The sequence below is a fragment of the Eurytemora carolleeae genome, unplaced genomic scaffold, assembly GCF_000591075.1.
Source record: "Eurytemora carolleeae unplaced genomic scaffold, Eaff_2.0 scaffold552, whole genome shotgun sequence".
Classification (NCBI taxonomy): domain Eukaryota; kingdom Metazoa; phylum Arthropoda; class Copepoda; order Calanoida; family Temoridae; genus Eurytemora; species Eurytemora carolleeae.
In genome coordinates this window covers 199,191-217,221 of record NW_019396455.1, presented here as the reverse complement: position 1 = coordinate 217,221, position 18,031 = coordinate 199,191, and the positions used below count along the sequence as shown (strand labels likewise).

Genomic DNA, 18,031 nt, shown 5'->3' with positions numbered 1-18,031 from the left:
GCAAGTTATCGCTAATCCCGGTTTTTCACTCGCCCTGTTTACATATATAAGATTTGACAATTAGAAGTCTATGTTCCTACAAAATGAACGCATTATTTTGTTATTTATATGTTTAACTGGATTGTGAATCCCCGCTGTATGCAAGCTGAATTATGTGTAAAAATAAAACCTTGAGAGAATATTTTCAAAATGTCAAATAAAATTCTAAACCATTTAAATTACGATGTTTTGAGTTTTTATTTGATTAATTGGTTTTGTGATACCTTGTACAAGGCACGCCCCCCCCCCCCCCCCCCCCCCCCCCAGCCCACCATACTGAATACTGAACAGTAGCAAACTGGTTTTTTAAGGGATAACATCGCCTTGGAGTAAACCTTAAACATTCAAACCTTCTAAGGTTCTACAGGGTGTCTCGCGAAACATGACAGTTAGTGAATACTCTTTAAAATGTCTTCTCCCATAATTTGTTAAGCTTTTTGATACAGCGATAACCAGAAACCTATGGAATATGAAGACGACATTATAGTAAAACCTAAGTGCATTTTACACAGCAAAAAGTTATATGCGTTTTTACAAAATAAATTTCAAAAAGTCTTTAATATCTAATACAGTGTATGAAAGAAACTATTCAAAACTATTCAATATTCACCAACTGTCATGTTTAGTGGGACGGATGTATTATTACTACGCACAGATTTGGCAGGAATCTAATATGCTTGTTATATAGATCTAATATCTACGTTCCTTGACATAATATCCTTGCACTAATTAATTTTGCCAAACTGTTTCGGCTGCATGTCCATATATAAACATTAAAATAAAAGGGACTGTGTCCATATATAAACTTTAAAATAAAAGGGACTGTGTCCATATATAAACATTAAAATAAAAGGGACTGTGTCCATATATAAACATTAAAATTAAAGGGACTGTGTCCATATATAAACATTTAAATTAAAGGGACTGTGTCCTTATATAAACATTAAAATTAAAGGGACTGTGTCCATATATAAACATTAAAATAAAAGGAACTGTGTCCATATATAAACATTAAAATTAAAGGGACTGTGTCCTTATATAAACATTAAAATTAAAGGGACTGTGTCAAAACGTCAAAAACGTCAAAATGGCTGAATTTTGTAAGGGACCTCGCGTGACCCCAGGGAAGGTTTTTGGATAATCGAATTTTCTAAAAATTTAGTTTAAAAGTTTTTAAATTTTGTAATATTTTAAAAATGCGCGAAAAAATATTTCTAAATCCGAGAAGAAAAAATGTTTTTGATTAATACTGCTCACAGATAAAGTCACAATTAAAAGTTGAAATAGTAGATGGGGGCGCCCTAAAAGCCTAGTATTGTTAGATTTTGACCAAAAAGGACCTTATACAAATTTTGCATAATTAGCTTGGGAACCATGCTTTGCCTGGAAACTAATCTTTCCCTTTAAAACGTATATAAAAAGTTAGAATTTCTTACGATAGCTGATTTACATTCCTGTGGTTCTAACGAGTTACCCAATCAAAATTTGAGGCTAATCACTGTTTAAGGGTTAATGATGTTTTGATTAAACATACAAACAAAATGCAATCTAACTTTTTCATTTGTTAAATAGATCATTGGAATGATGCCATGCATGAATCAATATCTCCAATAAAATATCAAAAATACGTTTTTTCTTCAGAATTAGTGGAAATAAAAAAAATGTTGATTTGATGAAACCCCATGCATTAACAGTGATGGACGAAAAAGTTCGGTAATGAACGAAAAAGAAAAGAATGTAATCGATTAAAATTGAGTTATAGAAATGAACTAAAGCCAGTAATGGAAGCAAATGAGCAGTAACGGACGACCAGTAGTAATGAAAGAAAATGAGCAGTAATGGAGGAAACCAGTAGTAATGGAAGCAAATGAGCAAAAATGGACGAAACCAGTGGTAATAGAAGAAAATGAGCAGTAATGGAGAAAACCAGTAGTAATGGAAGAAAATGAGCAGTAATGGACGAAACCAGTGGTAATGGAAGAAAATGAGCAGTAATGGAGGAAACCAGTAGTAATGAAAAAAAATGAGAAGTAATGGACGAAATCACCGTAGATAAGTTTTCTTCCACAAGAAATGTAACTGTACTACACTGTACAGTGGAAAACCAAGGGTATGTTTTTTTAAAAATCTGTATTTATTGTGTCGTCAAGACAGGAAAAGACATGATTTTTTTCTCGAAAAATTAGAAATACAGGGTGTCCCACGAAAGAGAGACGACTTGAAGATTGCCCTGATATAATTTACGTATTGCCAAAAGAATGTTTTCCTTTTTTAAGCTTGTAAATATTACGGATATTTAAAGGATTTCGTTGAAATTGCAATTAATTCAAATATCAAAGATGATATCATGTTTTGTGTCTGTACATTATGCTACGTCTTGGGACCAGAAAACGGTAGATAGTATAGTTTGAGGTCATTTTTTCAATTTTTAAATAATTTTCCCCAAAAAAATGTTCATTTCTTGATACAATTCAGAAAAAAAAACAATTACAAATTAAAAAGTTCTTTGCAGCAGTATTTTAATCAAAAGAGAAAATGAAGACGACACTCATGTCGCAGTTTTTAAAAACTTGTAATTCAAACAAATATGTGCTTCTAATTTGACCGATTTGATTCAATTCAATTTTTAAAAACGATCGTTTTTCGTTTTCTAAAAGTTAAAAACGAATGGATCGTTTTATAAAAACAATCTTTTTTTCCGAAAACATAACGATAGTTTTTGAAAATGATCGAAAAACGTAACAAACAACGATCGCTTTCAAAAATGATTAACAACCATACCTGCAACAATGTTATTTGCTTTTTAGAGCTGTTCCAGATTTAAGTACTTTTGCAAACTGTACTCCAGAGTTTATGAAGGATTCATGGTTTAAGAGTATCTATCTATCCAACATATTCATCATCATAGCAATAGGTAAATATATATGAGGCCTTCATTTGGCGCGTCTTGCCTGCTTTTTTATATATAAGCTTGTCTATCGCTGAACTTCTGGCGGAGTGCATGGAGCGGACTTGACTGCATGGGGCGGACTCGACTGCATGTGGCGGACTCGACTGTATGGGGCGGACTCGACTGCATGGAGCGGACTCGACTGCGACTGCATGGGAGCGGACTCGACTGCATGGGGCGGACTCGACTGCATGGAGCGGACTCGACTGCATGGGGCGGACTCGACTGCATGGAGCGGACTCGACTGCATGGAGCGGACTCGACTGTATGGAGCGGACTCCCCCAAAAGTTTAAACCATTTCAACACAATGTTAGACAAAAAAAAGCATTTTTAAAACATTTCAAATTATTAGTTGACATATATTTAATACGCATTCAGTTCTTAAATGTATTTTAAAGTAAAGTAAAAGCAAAAAAAAATATTTCCTCTTAAACGCCGTCTTCCTTTCTAATCATCAAAACAATTAATATTTACTCAAGAGAAAAGTAGTTTTTCCAATCAAAATACATTAATAAATACCGGAAAATGTCATAACATTGCTTTTTATGTCAAACATTGTGTTGAAATGCTAGAGTCCGCTCCATGCAATGACACCGGCTTCTTTGCCCCTTGGTTCATAATAAACATAGATTTCAGGGTTTTTCCGTGAATTTTTAAATTTTGAAAAATAAATTTTCCTTTTGGAGCAAAATAAGATATTTTTTATGACGAATGCAGAATTTGTTTCTTCTAAATCTCAAGAATTACTATAAATTAATCAAAACAAAACAATTTCGTTTAAATTGTCTCAAACACTCCCTGTATATTGTATAATCAATTGAAGATATCAATCTTATCAAAAAATAATATTTCTTGGAAACTTCTTTTTAAAAAAGTATTGAAATAATCTTGCAAATGTTTATTATAATCTTCTCTGCGCAGCTTCACAGAAGAAAAAAAAATTATCATTTCAATTAGGGTATTCTGACTTTAATAGTTTATCTGCAAAATTAAAAATAATTATTAAACACTTAATACAAACCTTACAAACCTGATCAAGTTTTGATATTTTCAACTTTGAATAATTTGAATTAACAGGATTTATAATTTATAATATCAAACGAATACGACATAAGATAGCAAAGATATAGGGAATATAAAATTAAATTTTTTCGTGAGTGATCATGGTTTCTTAATTTTTTTGGGATAGGAGTTGAAAACTGAAATTAAACTCTTTATCTTACCCTGATTTATGATCAAAAACAAATAGATTGTCAAGTACAACCTTTTTGATCAAAAATAGTTGCCTCGCTATACAATATTGAGTTGCAAAGATGGCTTATAGAAAATCAAAGTTTTTTGTAAAGACTTAATTCATTTACACTTAAATTTTAAAAAAATTATCTACATTTATAATTAATTTTAATATGCGTTCAATTTCATATAAAAATTCAAAATTTTTGCATATTAAATCTATTCATAAATCTTTACCCGCTCAAAGACCGAATTTAAAGATTTGAGCCATGGCTCAAATATGAGACGTGGTTCAAAAAGATTATCAAATACTTGACAATCTATTTGGTTGGTTCCACTTGAAATCATATTCTGCAATGTTTCGATATTTGAGCCGGCGCTCATTCGGAACCGGCTTTTGACGGTTTGCGAAGCGGTTTGAATTCTTTAAATTCGGCCTCAGTATTGATTAATTCCCCTACAGCCCATTGCCTGTTTGATATAAGTCGAAAACATCATTTCTTTCTTTTAACAATTCCTTAACAAAGATTCAAATCAGTTCTGTAAGCCTTTTCATAAGTTAGTAATTACAATTGTGTTTAAGAGCGATTATACGTATAAATGGAAGCCTAAAGATGTTAAATTATAGGTGGGATTGGAAATCTGTTGACCCTGCTATCGGTTCCCTATGTTTTTGTAAGGTGAGATTTTAAAAATAGAATTTCCGATCTTTCTTCATAAATTCGACGAATTTTCTCGGGAAGACAAAAATAGTAATTAATGTCGTCTTCTCCAGAAATCCAATATATATTTACCCTGTTGACGTTTCATAATGTTGTCTTTGGACTATTCGGATTTTTCCTGCTAAAAGTGACAATTTTAATTGTGATTTATTTATTCTTCAGCTTAAAGAGACTATGAAAGATATTAACAGAATTTGAAACTTTTTAGATATAAAAACCAAAATATGTTTTTTTATTACTCTAGTTAGAGGTTTTTGAGACATTACGTCTGCAGTTCTTTAAAGTTTTCAAAAGATTCCGATTGAAACAAATTTCTTTTAGTACTTTCAGTCTTCTTGAGAAAACCAGTTTCCGATAATTTGTGTTACAAGGAACCGTTCACAATCGTATTTCAATGCTAGCTATCTATGTGCAGGTATCCTGTGACAAGATATAAGTTTCCCTGGTTACAGAATCCAATGACTATTCTGATCCTCCATCTGTCCCTGTGTGATTTCCTGTACTGTACCCTAGGTAGAGATGGGCATCGTTTTTTTAAACGAACGAATTTTTAGGGAACGAACGAAATTTTTCGTGAAAAAGTTTGTCGTTCAGAAGAAAAAATTAACAAACTTTATAGAAACGATAGTTTTTTTACTGAACTAACAATTTTTTGAACAAATTTTTGAAAAAATTTACTGAACAAACAATTCTACTGAACGAATAATTTTAATACCAAAGGAAATCACATTTTTTGATAAATTTAAAAAAACGAAATGAATGGGTCGTTTTTTACGAACTATGAACGAACGGAATGTGTCGTTAACGAGCTATGAACGAACTAGATGAAAAAAGTCCAACGTGCCCATTTCTAATCCTAGGCCTGCCCTTCATCACCCTACCGACCCTGTACGGATATTTCCCATACTCGAAGCGAGTTTGCCGATTAACTTCACTGCTTCGCAATCTGAACGCTTATTCTGAGTTTCTCACAATTGCATGTATAGCTTTGTTAAGGTAAGATTTGACAAGAAATATACGCTTTAAAACAGAACCCTGGTTTTCCATGGGAGTTTGTTTCTTATTAGGGCTGTCAGCGTAATTTCAAGTGTCCCTTCAAGCAAATTAATGTTAATGCCCACCCTTGAGAACTTCATCTAATCAAAAATGTGGAAGATATCATCGTTTTCTTGAAAAGGGATTCTTCATTGTTTCTTATTAGCAAGGAATGCGCAAGTCTCGTTCGCAGGGAAACCGCAAATAAAAAAGCAGTTTAAAGAAACAGATACTATATCTAATTCAAGCTTGATCAGACAAGGTTTGCAAGCAACAGCAACAGCATGTATAAATTAGTTAAACTTACGAAAAGCCAAAAGTTTTTTTTAATATTAAATAGAAGGGCCTTGCAACTTTCCTCCCCGTCTTGGCTAGGGTTTCCAGCAAAAAGGAAAAATCGTTTCACGAAAAATTCGCATTTTTGCAAAAAAAAATTCTACGCTACCATTTCGCTTTATTTTCGCATTTCGTTCGCTCGCAAAAAATGCAAAATTTTTCGCTTTTTTCGCAAAATTTCGCTTCAAAAATGCGAAAATTTCGTTAAAAAATAATGCGAAAATTTCGCGAAAATGATTTAACGTATGTATTGTGGACGGACAGACAGAAACTTAAAATTATATAGTGAAAAATCAAACATTTATTAAAGTAAAGGAAGGGAAATTATTCATATGGCATAATAAAACTTCAAATATTGAGCTATTAAAAAAGAGAATTCCACAAGTTCTTTTGAGCAATTAATTGTATAAAACTCATGGTTTTCACAAAATTTTCGCATTTTGCGAAAATATTTTTGCATTTCGTATTTCGCATTAGACTCATTCACTTTTTAATGATAACACTATATTTTACTATTATTGTTTCAATCAAAGAACTGGGTTAAAGATCAAAAAAAGATCGTCTCTCAACTGTCATGTTTACTGGGACACCCTGTTTTAATGCATGTAAAAATGATCATCAATTTTTTTTACAAAAGAATATTAAGTCATTAATTATTTATTTATGTTTAGGTTTAAAGGTTTGATAAAGGAACGATTTGCTTTACCTCAGGTAGAGAGGAGCATTGCATTTTTCATGACTTTTTTAATTCAATGTTTTTTACATAAGAGGCTTTACAAGAATATAGGTTTTTATAAATTCTCAAAATGTGCATACCCATTAAATTTAGCTTTAAATTATAATGTTACAAAATTTAAAAAAATTGTTTTAATAAATCTTTTTGTTACGTTAAAATCTTTTATCTTTTTGTCACGTTAATATCTTTTATCTTTTTGTTACATTATTATCTTTAATCTTTTTGTTACGTTAATATCTTTTATCTTTTTGTTACGTTAATATCTTATATCTTTTTGTTACGTTAAAATCTTTTATCTTTTTGTTAAGTTAATATCTTTTATCTTTTTGTTACGTTAATATCTTTTATCTTTTTGTTACGTTAATATCTTTTATCTTTTTGTTACGTTAATATCTAATATCTTTTATCTTTTTGTTACGTTAATATCTTTTATCTGTTTGTTACGTTAATATCTTTTGTCTTTTTGTTACGTTAATATCTTTTATCTGTTTGTTACGTTAATATCTTTTGTAAGAGTAAAACTTTTAAATAATGTAGAAAAAGCTAAACTAAAAGCTAAACTAAAAGCTAAACTAAAAGCTAAACTAAAAGCTAAACTAAAAGCTAAACTAAAAGCTAAACTATCAAGATTACAGTTTAGAAAATGTCAAATAACTTAGAAAGAAATTAAGTCTTTGTCATAAACTCTGATTTTCTGATCCCTGTATCATTGCAACCCAATGTCATCCTGATAGATCTACTAATCTAAGTTTGAAATATCAAAGTTTTACACCATTAGGTTGCAAAGATTTAGGGATTAGAAAATTTGAGTCTGTAGCTAAGACTCAATTTGATTGTGAAGAGTTTAAAGGTAAAAAATTACAATTGAATCTAAAACTATGACCATTGACCATCTCTACACTAGACTGGAAATGGATTTGAGACCCCGCTACGAATGATTATTCTCTGCTTGTTAATCTGGATTCTTTCCTTTGTCATCATTTCTCCACGAGTCTTTGGTGTCAAGGAATAGAGCTTGGCTCGTTCAATCTGTAATTCTTTCGTTACTTGTTCATCGCTCGTTCGTTCAATCTGTAACTTGTTAGTTAACTGTTCATTACTCGTTCGTTCAGTCTGTAATTTGTTAATTATTAGTATATTCCCCATTCATTCAATCTGTAATTCGTTTGTTAATTGTTCATTATTTGTTTGTTCAATCCGTAATTTGCTAGTTAATAGAATTTCACCCTTTTGTTCAATCTGATATTTGTTAATTAATAGTTTATTACCCATTCATACAATCTGTAATTCGTTACTTAATAGTTTATTACCCATTCGTTCAATCTGTAATTTGTTAATTAATAGTTTATATTACCCATTTGTTCAATCTGTAATTTGTTTATTAATAGTTTATTACCCATTTTTTCAATCCGTACTACGTTAATTGATAGTTTATTACCCATTCTTTCAATCAGTAATTCGTAAATTAATAGTTTATTACCCATTTCTTCAATCTGTAATTTGTTAATTATTAGTATATTACCCATTCGTTCAATCTATAATTCCTTAGTTAATCTTTCATTACTCGTTTGTTCAATCTGTAAAATTTAATAAATCTGTTTATTGTTAATAAATAGTTTATAACCCATTCGTTTAATCTGTAATTCCTTAGTTAATCTTTCAGTACTTGTTCGTTCAATCTATGACTTGTTAGCTAATTGTTCATTACTCGTTTGCTAAACCTGTATTTCGTTAGCTAATTGTTCATTACTTGTTTGTTAAATCTGTAATTTGTTGTTTAATCTTTCATTACTCGTTTGCTTAATCTGTAATTTGTTAAATAATAGTTTATCACCTATTCGTTCAATCTGTAATTCGTAAGTTATTTCTTTATGTTCGTTTGTTCAATCTGTAACTTGTTAATTAATTGGTTATTACTCCTTCGTTTAATCTGTAATTTTCCAGTTAATAGTTTATCGTTAATTAATCATACTCTTTTAATCTGTAATTTGTTTTTTACTTGTTAATCACTCGTTCGCTAAATTTCTAATTCGTTAGTCAATTGTTCATTACTTGTTTGCTCAATCTATAATTCGTTAGTTAATTGCTTTCACTCGTTCGTTCAATCTGTAATTCCTTAGTTAATCAATCATTCATTTGTTCAATCTGTAATTTGTTAGTAATCTTTTATTACTTTTTCATTCAATCTGTAATTTATTGGTTTAACGTCCAATACTGATTTGTTCAATCAGTAGTTTGTTAGTTTATCGTTCGATACTGATTTGTTCAATCAGTAATTTGTTATCGTTAATTGTTATCGTTATTGTTATCGTTAATCGTTCATTAATCGTTCTATCAATGATGCGTTTATTGTTTTTTTTTCGGCTCTTTAAGTTCGTTTGCGATTTTTGCTAAACAAATTTTGTTTTTGAAACGATGCCCAGCACTAACTAAGGAGCCTGATTTCGGAGGTTTTGGTTACAATCCTGTTGGGCTGTGTAACGTAGTTCATGGCACAAAATATTCACCGGCAGGGCTAGTCTTCTCTGTAGGCATGGATAGATAGATAGATAGATAGACGTATTGAACATCGAAATTTACACTCCCGACTTTTTAAATTTTAACATAGACTGAAGAAATGTAAGGGGGTTTTAGTGCAGCTCTATCTATCTGTCGCTGGTGTCCAGGATTTGCTGTTCCCTACTGTATTCTTGTGAATCTGTCCTATGTAGTTCTAGCCTGCGTGATCAAACAACGAGCCAGATCCAACTCTTTAGGAACACTTTCAAACTAATTAATTAATCAATCTAATAAATCCAATATTATTCTCAGAAATAAAAGAAAACTCTTTGCAGTCTTTGATATTTCAAATCTAGATTATTTTATTTAACAGAATTCATAGTACGAAATATCAATGGTCTACGACGATGGGTTACAAAAATAAAGGAATTAGAAAATCAGAATTTGTGCCAAAAACTGAGTTTCTTTTAAAACCGATTTAAATTAATTCAAAGATAAAAATAATTTGGAACTGGAGCAGACAGGCACAGAGCACATTTTGATAAAGCCACTAAGATGCTAATGCTGCTGAGCATTAGCTTCCTGGTGTTTTCTGGACCCCTGACTATAAAAAGTAGGACATTTTTCAGTTTTTAAAGAAACTGTTTTCATATTTCTGGTGGTAACCCTAATTTTGAAGATCTAAATACACAATTCATAAAGGTTCCATTAAAACCTTTGTTTTACTATCTTTAATATCATTTTCCTTTTTCTTTGCTGCATAAATTAAAATTAAATGTTATAAATTTTCAAATCAAAAATCAAAAATAATTAAGTTGTTTCCCCGAACTAAGTTTTAAAAGGGCACCGTTGTGAATCGGGCATGCAGCTCTTGAAAGGGAAGATCACTTGAAATTAAGTCTATGCAGTCCCTTTAAGCAATATTCATTGAATTCTTTAAGTCTCCTAGATTATTTGACAAGATAACTTTAATTCTCCTAGATTATTCGACAAGATAACTTTAATTCTCCTAGATTATTCGACAAGATACCTTTAATTCTCCTAGATTATTTGACAAGATAACTTTAATTCTCCTAGATTATTCGACAAGATAAATTTTGGTATTTTGAAACTTTTTACACCAGGTAGTCAGACAGCAGATACTGATAAAGTTACACAAATGCTAATTTTTCTTAGCGTCAGTTTTCTTGTGTTTTGTGGACCCCTGGCTCCAATAAGTATGACATTTAAAAATAAATTTACAGATAATTTATTTTGGATATTGTTCGACGTTTATATCAATACAATGATGAAAACTTTCAAACACCAAAAAAAATATTGTTAATTAAAGGGACTGTATACGTAATACCCTCCATGCAAAGATAAGCAATACCCTATTTATAACCCTATTTAAATAAACAAAAAACATGAATATGTAATTCTTAAAACTGATGAGACAACCCTTTCAAGGACACCGTTGTGAAACAGGCATTGTCATTTTTTCATTAAGGATCCCTTGAATTTACGCTTACAGTCCCTTTAACAGGGAAACGGTTTGTTGTTTTAACTATTAAAATATTGAAATATTATTTAATTCTAAACTGTGCAATTGTTACTTTTTACACTGCAGTAGGAATGATGCAATTGATATTTGGAATTTTAGTTATCTTACTGCAGGATATAGAATAAAGGAATTGAGTCTTTGTCACAAACTCAAAACTTCTACTAACTATATCTTTGCAATCCGATTATGTAAACCTTTAATATTTCAAATTGTGATTATTTGATCTAACACATTCAATAGTTTGAAATATCAAAGGTTTACGACATTGGGTTGCAAAGATAAAGGGATTAGAATTTCAGAGTGTGTGGCAAAGACTCAAATCCTTAATCCGTAGATTAACAAAAGATCTGAGCTGAGAACTTTAGAATAGGTTACCATTATTCCGGATTCTTGATCGCGCGCTTAATCTGAAGATCTATTGAGGACAGATTCCGACCAATGGCGCGCAAAATTTCAAGTTTCCCGGCTTCTGATTGAGTGTGCTGGATTCTACATATACGAAACATCGTTATGTTAAAAATACCTTTTTCTGGATTCAAACTAGAGATTAAGTTAATCTTGGAATTAACAAAAAGAATAGTTCTTAACTCAAATCTTATATTTTTTTTCTGTTTCAGAATGGGCCGGAGTATATATAAAGGATGAGGATGTAAAAAACTACATAACCCTGATATCCTACTCCTGGTACTGGTGGACTTATACTGTACACTTTCTAGGTTTATATTCATACACTTTCAGAGCCTGCAGACTTTTAAAAGAGTATTGTTTAACGAAACTCCCGAGTTGCCTTTTTGGGGTATATATATTTGCGTAGATTTATAAAAGGAAATAACAAATAAAAAGAGAATATAAAACTAACCATGAAATCAGTATTTCTTACACAAAAATGTTGATATCTAAAAAATGCCTGACCCTATCATGAAAATAGGTTTCCGATACTTGGTTTTATAAGGATACCCCATTATAAATTTGGACTCAGGGCTTAGGAGTATTTTTACATTTTTGATTATCTTCATCATTTGTTGGTCGTGTCGAATCCCTTTATTAATATAACAATGTTAGCTTTTTCTACACGGGCAGCCGTAATACATTTGAATTGACACTCAATAGGACTAGCCGGTGCAACAAGGTTGACGCGGTCAGACTTTAGGTTGAATTTACTTTTACTAAAGGGTGAGTGTTGCTTTTATTGTCGCCATTTTTCATAGTGCTCTGCAATAAACATTGAATTTTCAGTTAAGATTGGTGCACTTTGAAAAATATTAAGTTTTCATGCAAACATTTTCAATTTCATCCGTCCATAAACCATACCTAGAGACCAGTAGTTGCTTACAAAAAAGTTTACCGGATCCATTCAGCCAATGTTTGACGTTTATTAGACAGACAATCAAAGTATATGAAAATTAGGCTTTAAATCGAATGTTGGATGCAAATTTTTGAAATGTTCATCATTCATAAACCTTCCCTGGGATCGTGTGAGGTCCAACACTAAATTTGGGGCCGATCGGTTCAGCCGTTTTGACGTTTTATGGACACAAATGGACAGACAAACAGACAAGCAAAGTATATATAATACTAGGCTTGTAGGGCTCTTCGCGCCCAACTCTATTTCAAATTTTAATTGTGGCTTTATCAGTGAGCATCTTCTCTTTGTACAGTATAAAACAAACAAAAAATAGTTTGTGGATTTCATAATATTTTTTCAAAATTTTCAAAATTTTCAAAATTTCACAAAAATAAAAAGCTTTTAAATACAAATTTTTAAAATTTTGATCATTCATAAACCTTCCCTGGGGTCACGTGAGGTCCCACACAAAATTTGGGCTCGATCGGTTCAGCCGTTTTGACGTTTATTGGACACAAACAAACAGGCAAGCTAAATTTATATAGATACTAGGCTTTTAGGGCGCTTCGCGCCCATTTTTTATTTAAATTTTGAACATATTCTTTTTATTTAAAATTTTAAAACAAAGAAGAAAATTTTTTTGCGGATTTTCAAGAATTTAAATTTTTTTACAAAATTAAAAACCTTTCAAACACATTTTTTTTAAATTTTTATCATTCATAAACCTTCCTTGTGGTCACGTTATGTCCCACAAAAAATTTGGGCCCGATCGGTTCAGCCTTTTTGACGTTTATTGGTTACAAACAAACAGACAGACAAACAAGCCAAATTTATACATAGATAGATATAGATTACATATTTAAATGAAAAATTTTATTATGAATATAATATTCAGTTTACTCTCTTTGCCTGGAGGTGAGGATTTTTATATAATTTTATAACTCAAATTCAGATTTCAGAAATATAGTTTACCAGCCTTAGAGGGCGCTTCGCGCCCATCTTCTAAATTAATTGTGAACATGTTCTCTTTGTGTACATCGTAAAACAAAACAAAAATAATTCGCGGATTTTCACAAAAAATTTCGTGGATTTTCAAAATTTTAAAAAATTTAATGAAGATCGAATTTTGATGGAGACAAATATCTAAAATTTTGATCATTCATAAACCTTCCCTGGGGTCCCTAGATGTCCCACAAAAAATTTGGGCCCGATCGGTTCAGCCGTTTTGACGTTTATTGGATACAAACAGACAGACAGACAGACAAGTGAACAGATCGAGAAGAATAAAACGTATAAAATCTCATAGGTCTATGACATCTTATATCTTGTAAATACATAAGGATTAGAAAATTAGAGCGCAAGACAAGCCTAAAGTTTCTTCACTCACGCATATATATATATAATATTTATTTCACTAAAAATCAAAAATTTTCGCATTTTTCGCGAGCGAATAAAATGCGAAAAAATGCGTGAAAAAAACGTTCGCGAAACGATTTTTCCTTTTCGTTGGAAACCCTAATACACTGTCAAAATAAACAAAGCGCATTTTGTCATAGTGAAAATAGTGTTTTTGTTTTGTTGACTTAAAACTCTTACATAGTTGATATCTAGACCCTTCTCGGCTTCTATTGATAATAAAGAGACTGAAGGCGTTGTTTAAATTAACCCTCCATTAGTAAAATGATATTTCGGATTTATAAATGTACCTTTAAACCAGTATCTAATCAAAGATTTTGTATTTATACTTGATTCTAATCTCCGAGTCCGTGCCAGTGTAAATTCATTGACTAGACAACGGTTTAAGGGTCCTGTTGTGAATCATACATGCCATTCTATAAATGAAGCCACTTGAATTACGTTTAGAGTCCTAATAATATTGTTCAGGATTTTCCCAAAATATATTCACTTTTCCTCAACGATTTGCTCAAGCCAATGGCGCTACCTGAACAAGCGACTACAACCGAACCACAACCTCCATTTCAACTTCAAATCCACCCTCAAACACAACCCGCCACCCCTGAGGGTTTGGAGCTGACAGAAAATAGAAACCAACCCATTCAGATCAATAATATATTTATTTATGAACAAACCCTAAATACTAAAAATGATAGCTTTAATAATCTGTCAAGAAAACAAAATGTGCTCAGAAGAAATTCTGTTTAAAAAAGGACTAAACATCCTTAGTACATTAAAATTAAAACTCGCAAAAGAAGAAAATTTTGTAAAAATGTTTATTATTTTATTTCTAAACCCAGAAAGTCTTTGTCAACATAAGTATAAATATCAAATCAAATCAAATATTTGTCTGCAGTATTAATGAATTATAACAGTTATTAACAAAACATTAATACAGGGTGTCCCAAAAAACATGGGAATTCAGTGACGAATTCAAAATCGTCTTTGTTATGAATTAGCAATGTAATACCTAATTTCAAAAGCCATAATATTATTATGTCTGCTAGAGTTTATTTTTCTCAGTAGGTATCATTGTAAAATTAAAGAATTATTTTAAAAAACAATATCGAATTCGTCACTGAATTTCCATGTTTATTGGGACACCCTGTACACTAAACATATGTAAAACTACTGCAGCAGGAGAGCTTAGAGCTTAGTGCTGTCTTCACAAATCTCTCCTTTGATCCTTAAGATGAAAGTAATTTTTTAATACATTTTTTATAAATCTAATTATTCCTTTTAAATTACGAGTTTCCTAAGACTTAATGGCAACATACAACAAAGTTTAACACCGCCCTCGGAAGGTTGATTCTTCAAAATCTTTTTTTTCTTTATATAAGATTCACTTTAGATGTTTCAAAGGATAAAAGTATTTTGTATGTATATTTTCTTCTTCCTTCCATTAGTCAACATTGTAATGTTTTTTTGGGACACACTGTATATTAGTCTATTATATAGATTAATTACTTTGATGAAATTAATATAGCTGTAGTTGGAATTCGAATAATTTGTTGTAACCTTATATTATGCATCATATGTTTCTCATAGAAACTAGAACCTATGTTTAAAATGCAAGATACGTATGTTTATTTATTGTATAAAAGTAATTGTGAAGTTAACAATAAAAATGGTTTTCTACTTATTTTTATAAATATACAGAGTAAATATTTTTTATATGAGTAAATTTTTTATTGAGATTATATACAGAGCGTGCCATATTATTTTGGATTATCTCCAAGGATGCCAAAACAATAGTCTAGCATTTTCTGCAGTTTTTGGGAGAAATGTAAACACAAGTAGTGCCAAGGTACTGATGCAAGGAAAGTTATTTTAGAGGTGTACGCATTTTTTGTACTGCAGTGTACAGTCTTTGTGCGGAAAAATAAACACAAGACGGATGTCACAGCCTGACATGGAATCCATTTTCACAAAAATAGTCTATAAAATATTCTGTTCATAGGAAACTATTATGTGAATTTTCCAAATTAATTAAAATTAAATGCTTTTAACCTCCTCGGATACTAAACGAACACTGATGCATCTATTATTGTTTACAAATTCCGCCCAGCTAGAGAACTGGTTTCAATATGAACGCAGAGTAAACGCAACTGCAATTAACTTTCCTTGCATTAGTACCTTGTCACAACTTCCCCGAGACAACTTCCCCAACAGCAATTTCCCCAACAGCCAAGTTCCCCAATAACTAATTTCCCCAGCAGAAACTTGCTCAACAATAATTTCCGCTTGCATTAAAAGCAGCTCAACTTCCCTAACAACAGTTTCCCCATTTAAACATTATTCCAATGAACAAATGCGCAATTTGAAGATAAAAATTATCAACTTTTTAATTAATTAATTAGGTTAAGAAAATTTCCGTGCAAGCGCTGCAGCTAGGATGGGGTATAGGGCCATGCTCTGCGGCCTCTTAAATTTTGAATGCTGATGTTAGCTAATTATTTCACGCTTCTTATTAAGCAATTTTCTATACATTTTGCAACTGTAATAGCCTGTTCTAGCCAAAGCGCTCGGTCCAGAAATTGTCTTAATTCAGCCTAACCCAAAATAATTTGAGAGACATTTTAGAGGCCTCTACGCTCGGCCCCTTGCTCATCATAGCCGCAGCGCTCAGTCTAAAAATTGTCTTAACCCGACCTGACCCAAAATAATGTGAGAGATAATGCTCGACCAGATATTGAGAATTCGGTTATTTTGTATTGTCTGTAAAGTTGGTAAAAAAGGTTAATTTATTTCATTTTATTGAAGAGTTTTACTGCATTGGGAAAATTGTTGTTGGGGAAGTTGCTGTTAAACTTAATTTGTAGATATCTAAATACTGCACATTAGTTGAAACAGACTCTTGAACGATTACCAAGCAAGAGTAATTGTTCCTCGTTTCGCGAACGTGAAGCCCCTAAGATCTTGTCCAAGTTGAGACATTGATAGTAAAGTGACATCTAGTTATACCTGGATTGATACGGGTTTGAGAAACCCTTATGGAGTAGGGCATTTTAAATTCTTTCATATTTTCATTGTTTTTGAAAATTTGTATACTTTATGCATAAATAAATGAGTCTCAAAACAAACATATATTTTCGGAACATCGAAAAAAAAACGTAGAAATAAACTTGTTTTCGTGTCAACAAAGACACCGAGTTTATGTGAACAAATTGTTTTGGATAATGTGTATTGGACCTATATAGTTTTGTGTTTCTGTTGGTTCTGACAACAAAGGTGTTAATTTTTTGCTACAAATCTGATTTTCTCCAAACCCTTTTATCTTTGCAACCAAATGTAGTTTAGACCTTAAACATTTCAAACTATGGTTAAATAATCTAGTTTGTTATATCAAAGGTTTCCTCCATCAGTATTAAATTCATTCATTCATTCATATTTTTATTCAACTACAAAGCATAAGATATTACAAATAAGCAATCACAATTTACTAAGCAGTTTTGACCCGCCTAACCAGGGTTGGTTGTTTTGAGTGGTTGGCCCGAAGTTAATTAACGATACTGAATATAATTGGTTACACATATCAAGATATGTTTTGGATAGGTAAGGAGTTGAGTTGATTGGAAGGAAGGAGATTGTCAGGTGATCTGTGGCAGGGTGAGATCAGAGGGATTTTTATGTAGAGACAAATTAAAATGGAATTAAAATTGAGGTTTGTGGCAAAAACTCATTCCTTTGGCCAAATAACATATAAATAATATGTTGAGTCCAAATTAAACTAAAATTTCAAGATTTTAAAATTATATATATTCTATTCGGAGTTTCTGGTACGACATTTTGACTTCTTAACTCATCTGATTTTCAATTAGCACAAAGAAAATAGATAAGCAAACTTAATTATTTTGTTGAATACAATAATAATTAGTAATAATTATTAATAAAATAATAAGGTTTATTGCTAAATCTTATATATATATAAACATTTGTTTACAATTTTATAAAAAAAATTATTTCCTTCTTTTTCATAGCAATAGGACATAACTAGCAAAGCAAGTAAAATCAAGTATTTTTTGTTGATAGCTCTTCAGAAAAAGTATAGTTGTATTTGGTTGTATTTGAAAACTACATAGATAAACCAATGTAGATTATAAATACACCAAGTGTGATATGGTCCACCCTGTGTCA

The 18,031-nt window shown here is 31.3% G+C and overlaps 1 protein-coding gene across 3 annotated transcripts; it reads left to right on the top strand.

The window, feature by feature from the left end:
- The first annotated feature begins 1,590 nt into the window (after positions 1-1,590).
- On the top strand, positions 1,591-14,861 carry LOC111703610 (alpha-1A adrenergic receptor). 3 transcript variants are annotated; one of them, XM_023475595.1, is made up of 13 exons: positions 1,591-2,149; positions 2,847-2,953; positions 4,852-4,903; positions 5,361-5,458; positions 5,806-5,941; positions 6,988-7,027; positions 7,957-8,058; positions 9,487-9,583; positions 9,719-9,808; positions 10,676-10,768; positions 11,712-11,810; positions 13,335-13,354; positions 14,324-14,861. In XM_023475595.1, the coding sequence occupies exons 1-13, from the start codon at positions 2,073-2,075 to the stop codon at positions 14,600-14,602; spliced, it is 1,290 nt and encodes a 429-aa protein (XP_023331363.1). In that variant the 5' UTR covers positions 1,591-2,072; the 3' UTR covers positions 14,603-14,861. The 3 variants fall into 3 exon arrangements, with proteins under 3 accessions (XP_023331363.1, XP_023331364.1, XP_023331362.1); XM_023475594.1 differs by lacking the exon at positions 10,676-10,768 and adding an exon at positions 10,072-10,164 and having other exon boundaries at positions 1,600-2,149; XM_023475596.1 differs by lacking the exons at positions 7,957-8,058; positions 10,676-10,768 and adding an exon at positions 10,072-10,164.
- Positions 14,862-18,031: the final 3,170 nt, after the last annotated feature.

What these genes read in the sequence shown, in the direction of transcription:
- LOC111703610 (XM_023475595.1), top strand. Translation starts at nt 2,073, where the DNA reads ATGGACGAAATCACCGTAGATAAGTTTTCTTCCACAAGAAATGTAACT. An exon ending in GTTCCCTATGTTTTTGTAAG is followed by an intron (nt 4,904 to 5,360) that starts GTGAGATTTTAA and finishes ATCTATGTGCAG; the next exon opens with GTATCCTGTGACAAGATATA. An exon ending in AACGATTTGCTTTACCTCAG is followed by an intron (nt 7,028 to 7,956) that starts GTAGAGAGGAGC and finishes TCTCTACACTAG; the next exon opens with ACTGGAAATGGATTTGAGAC.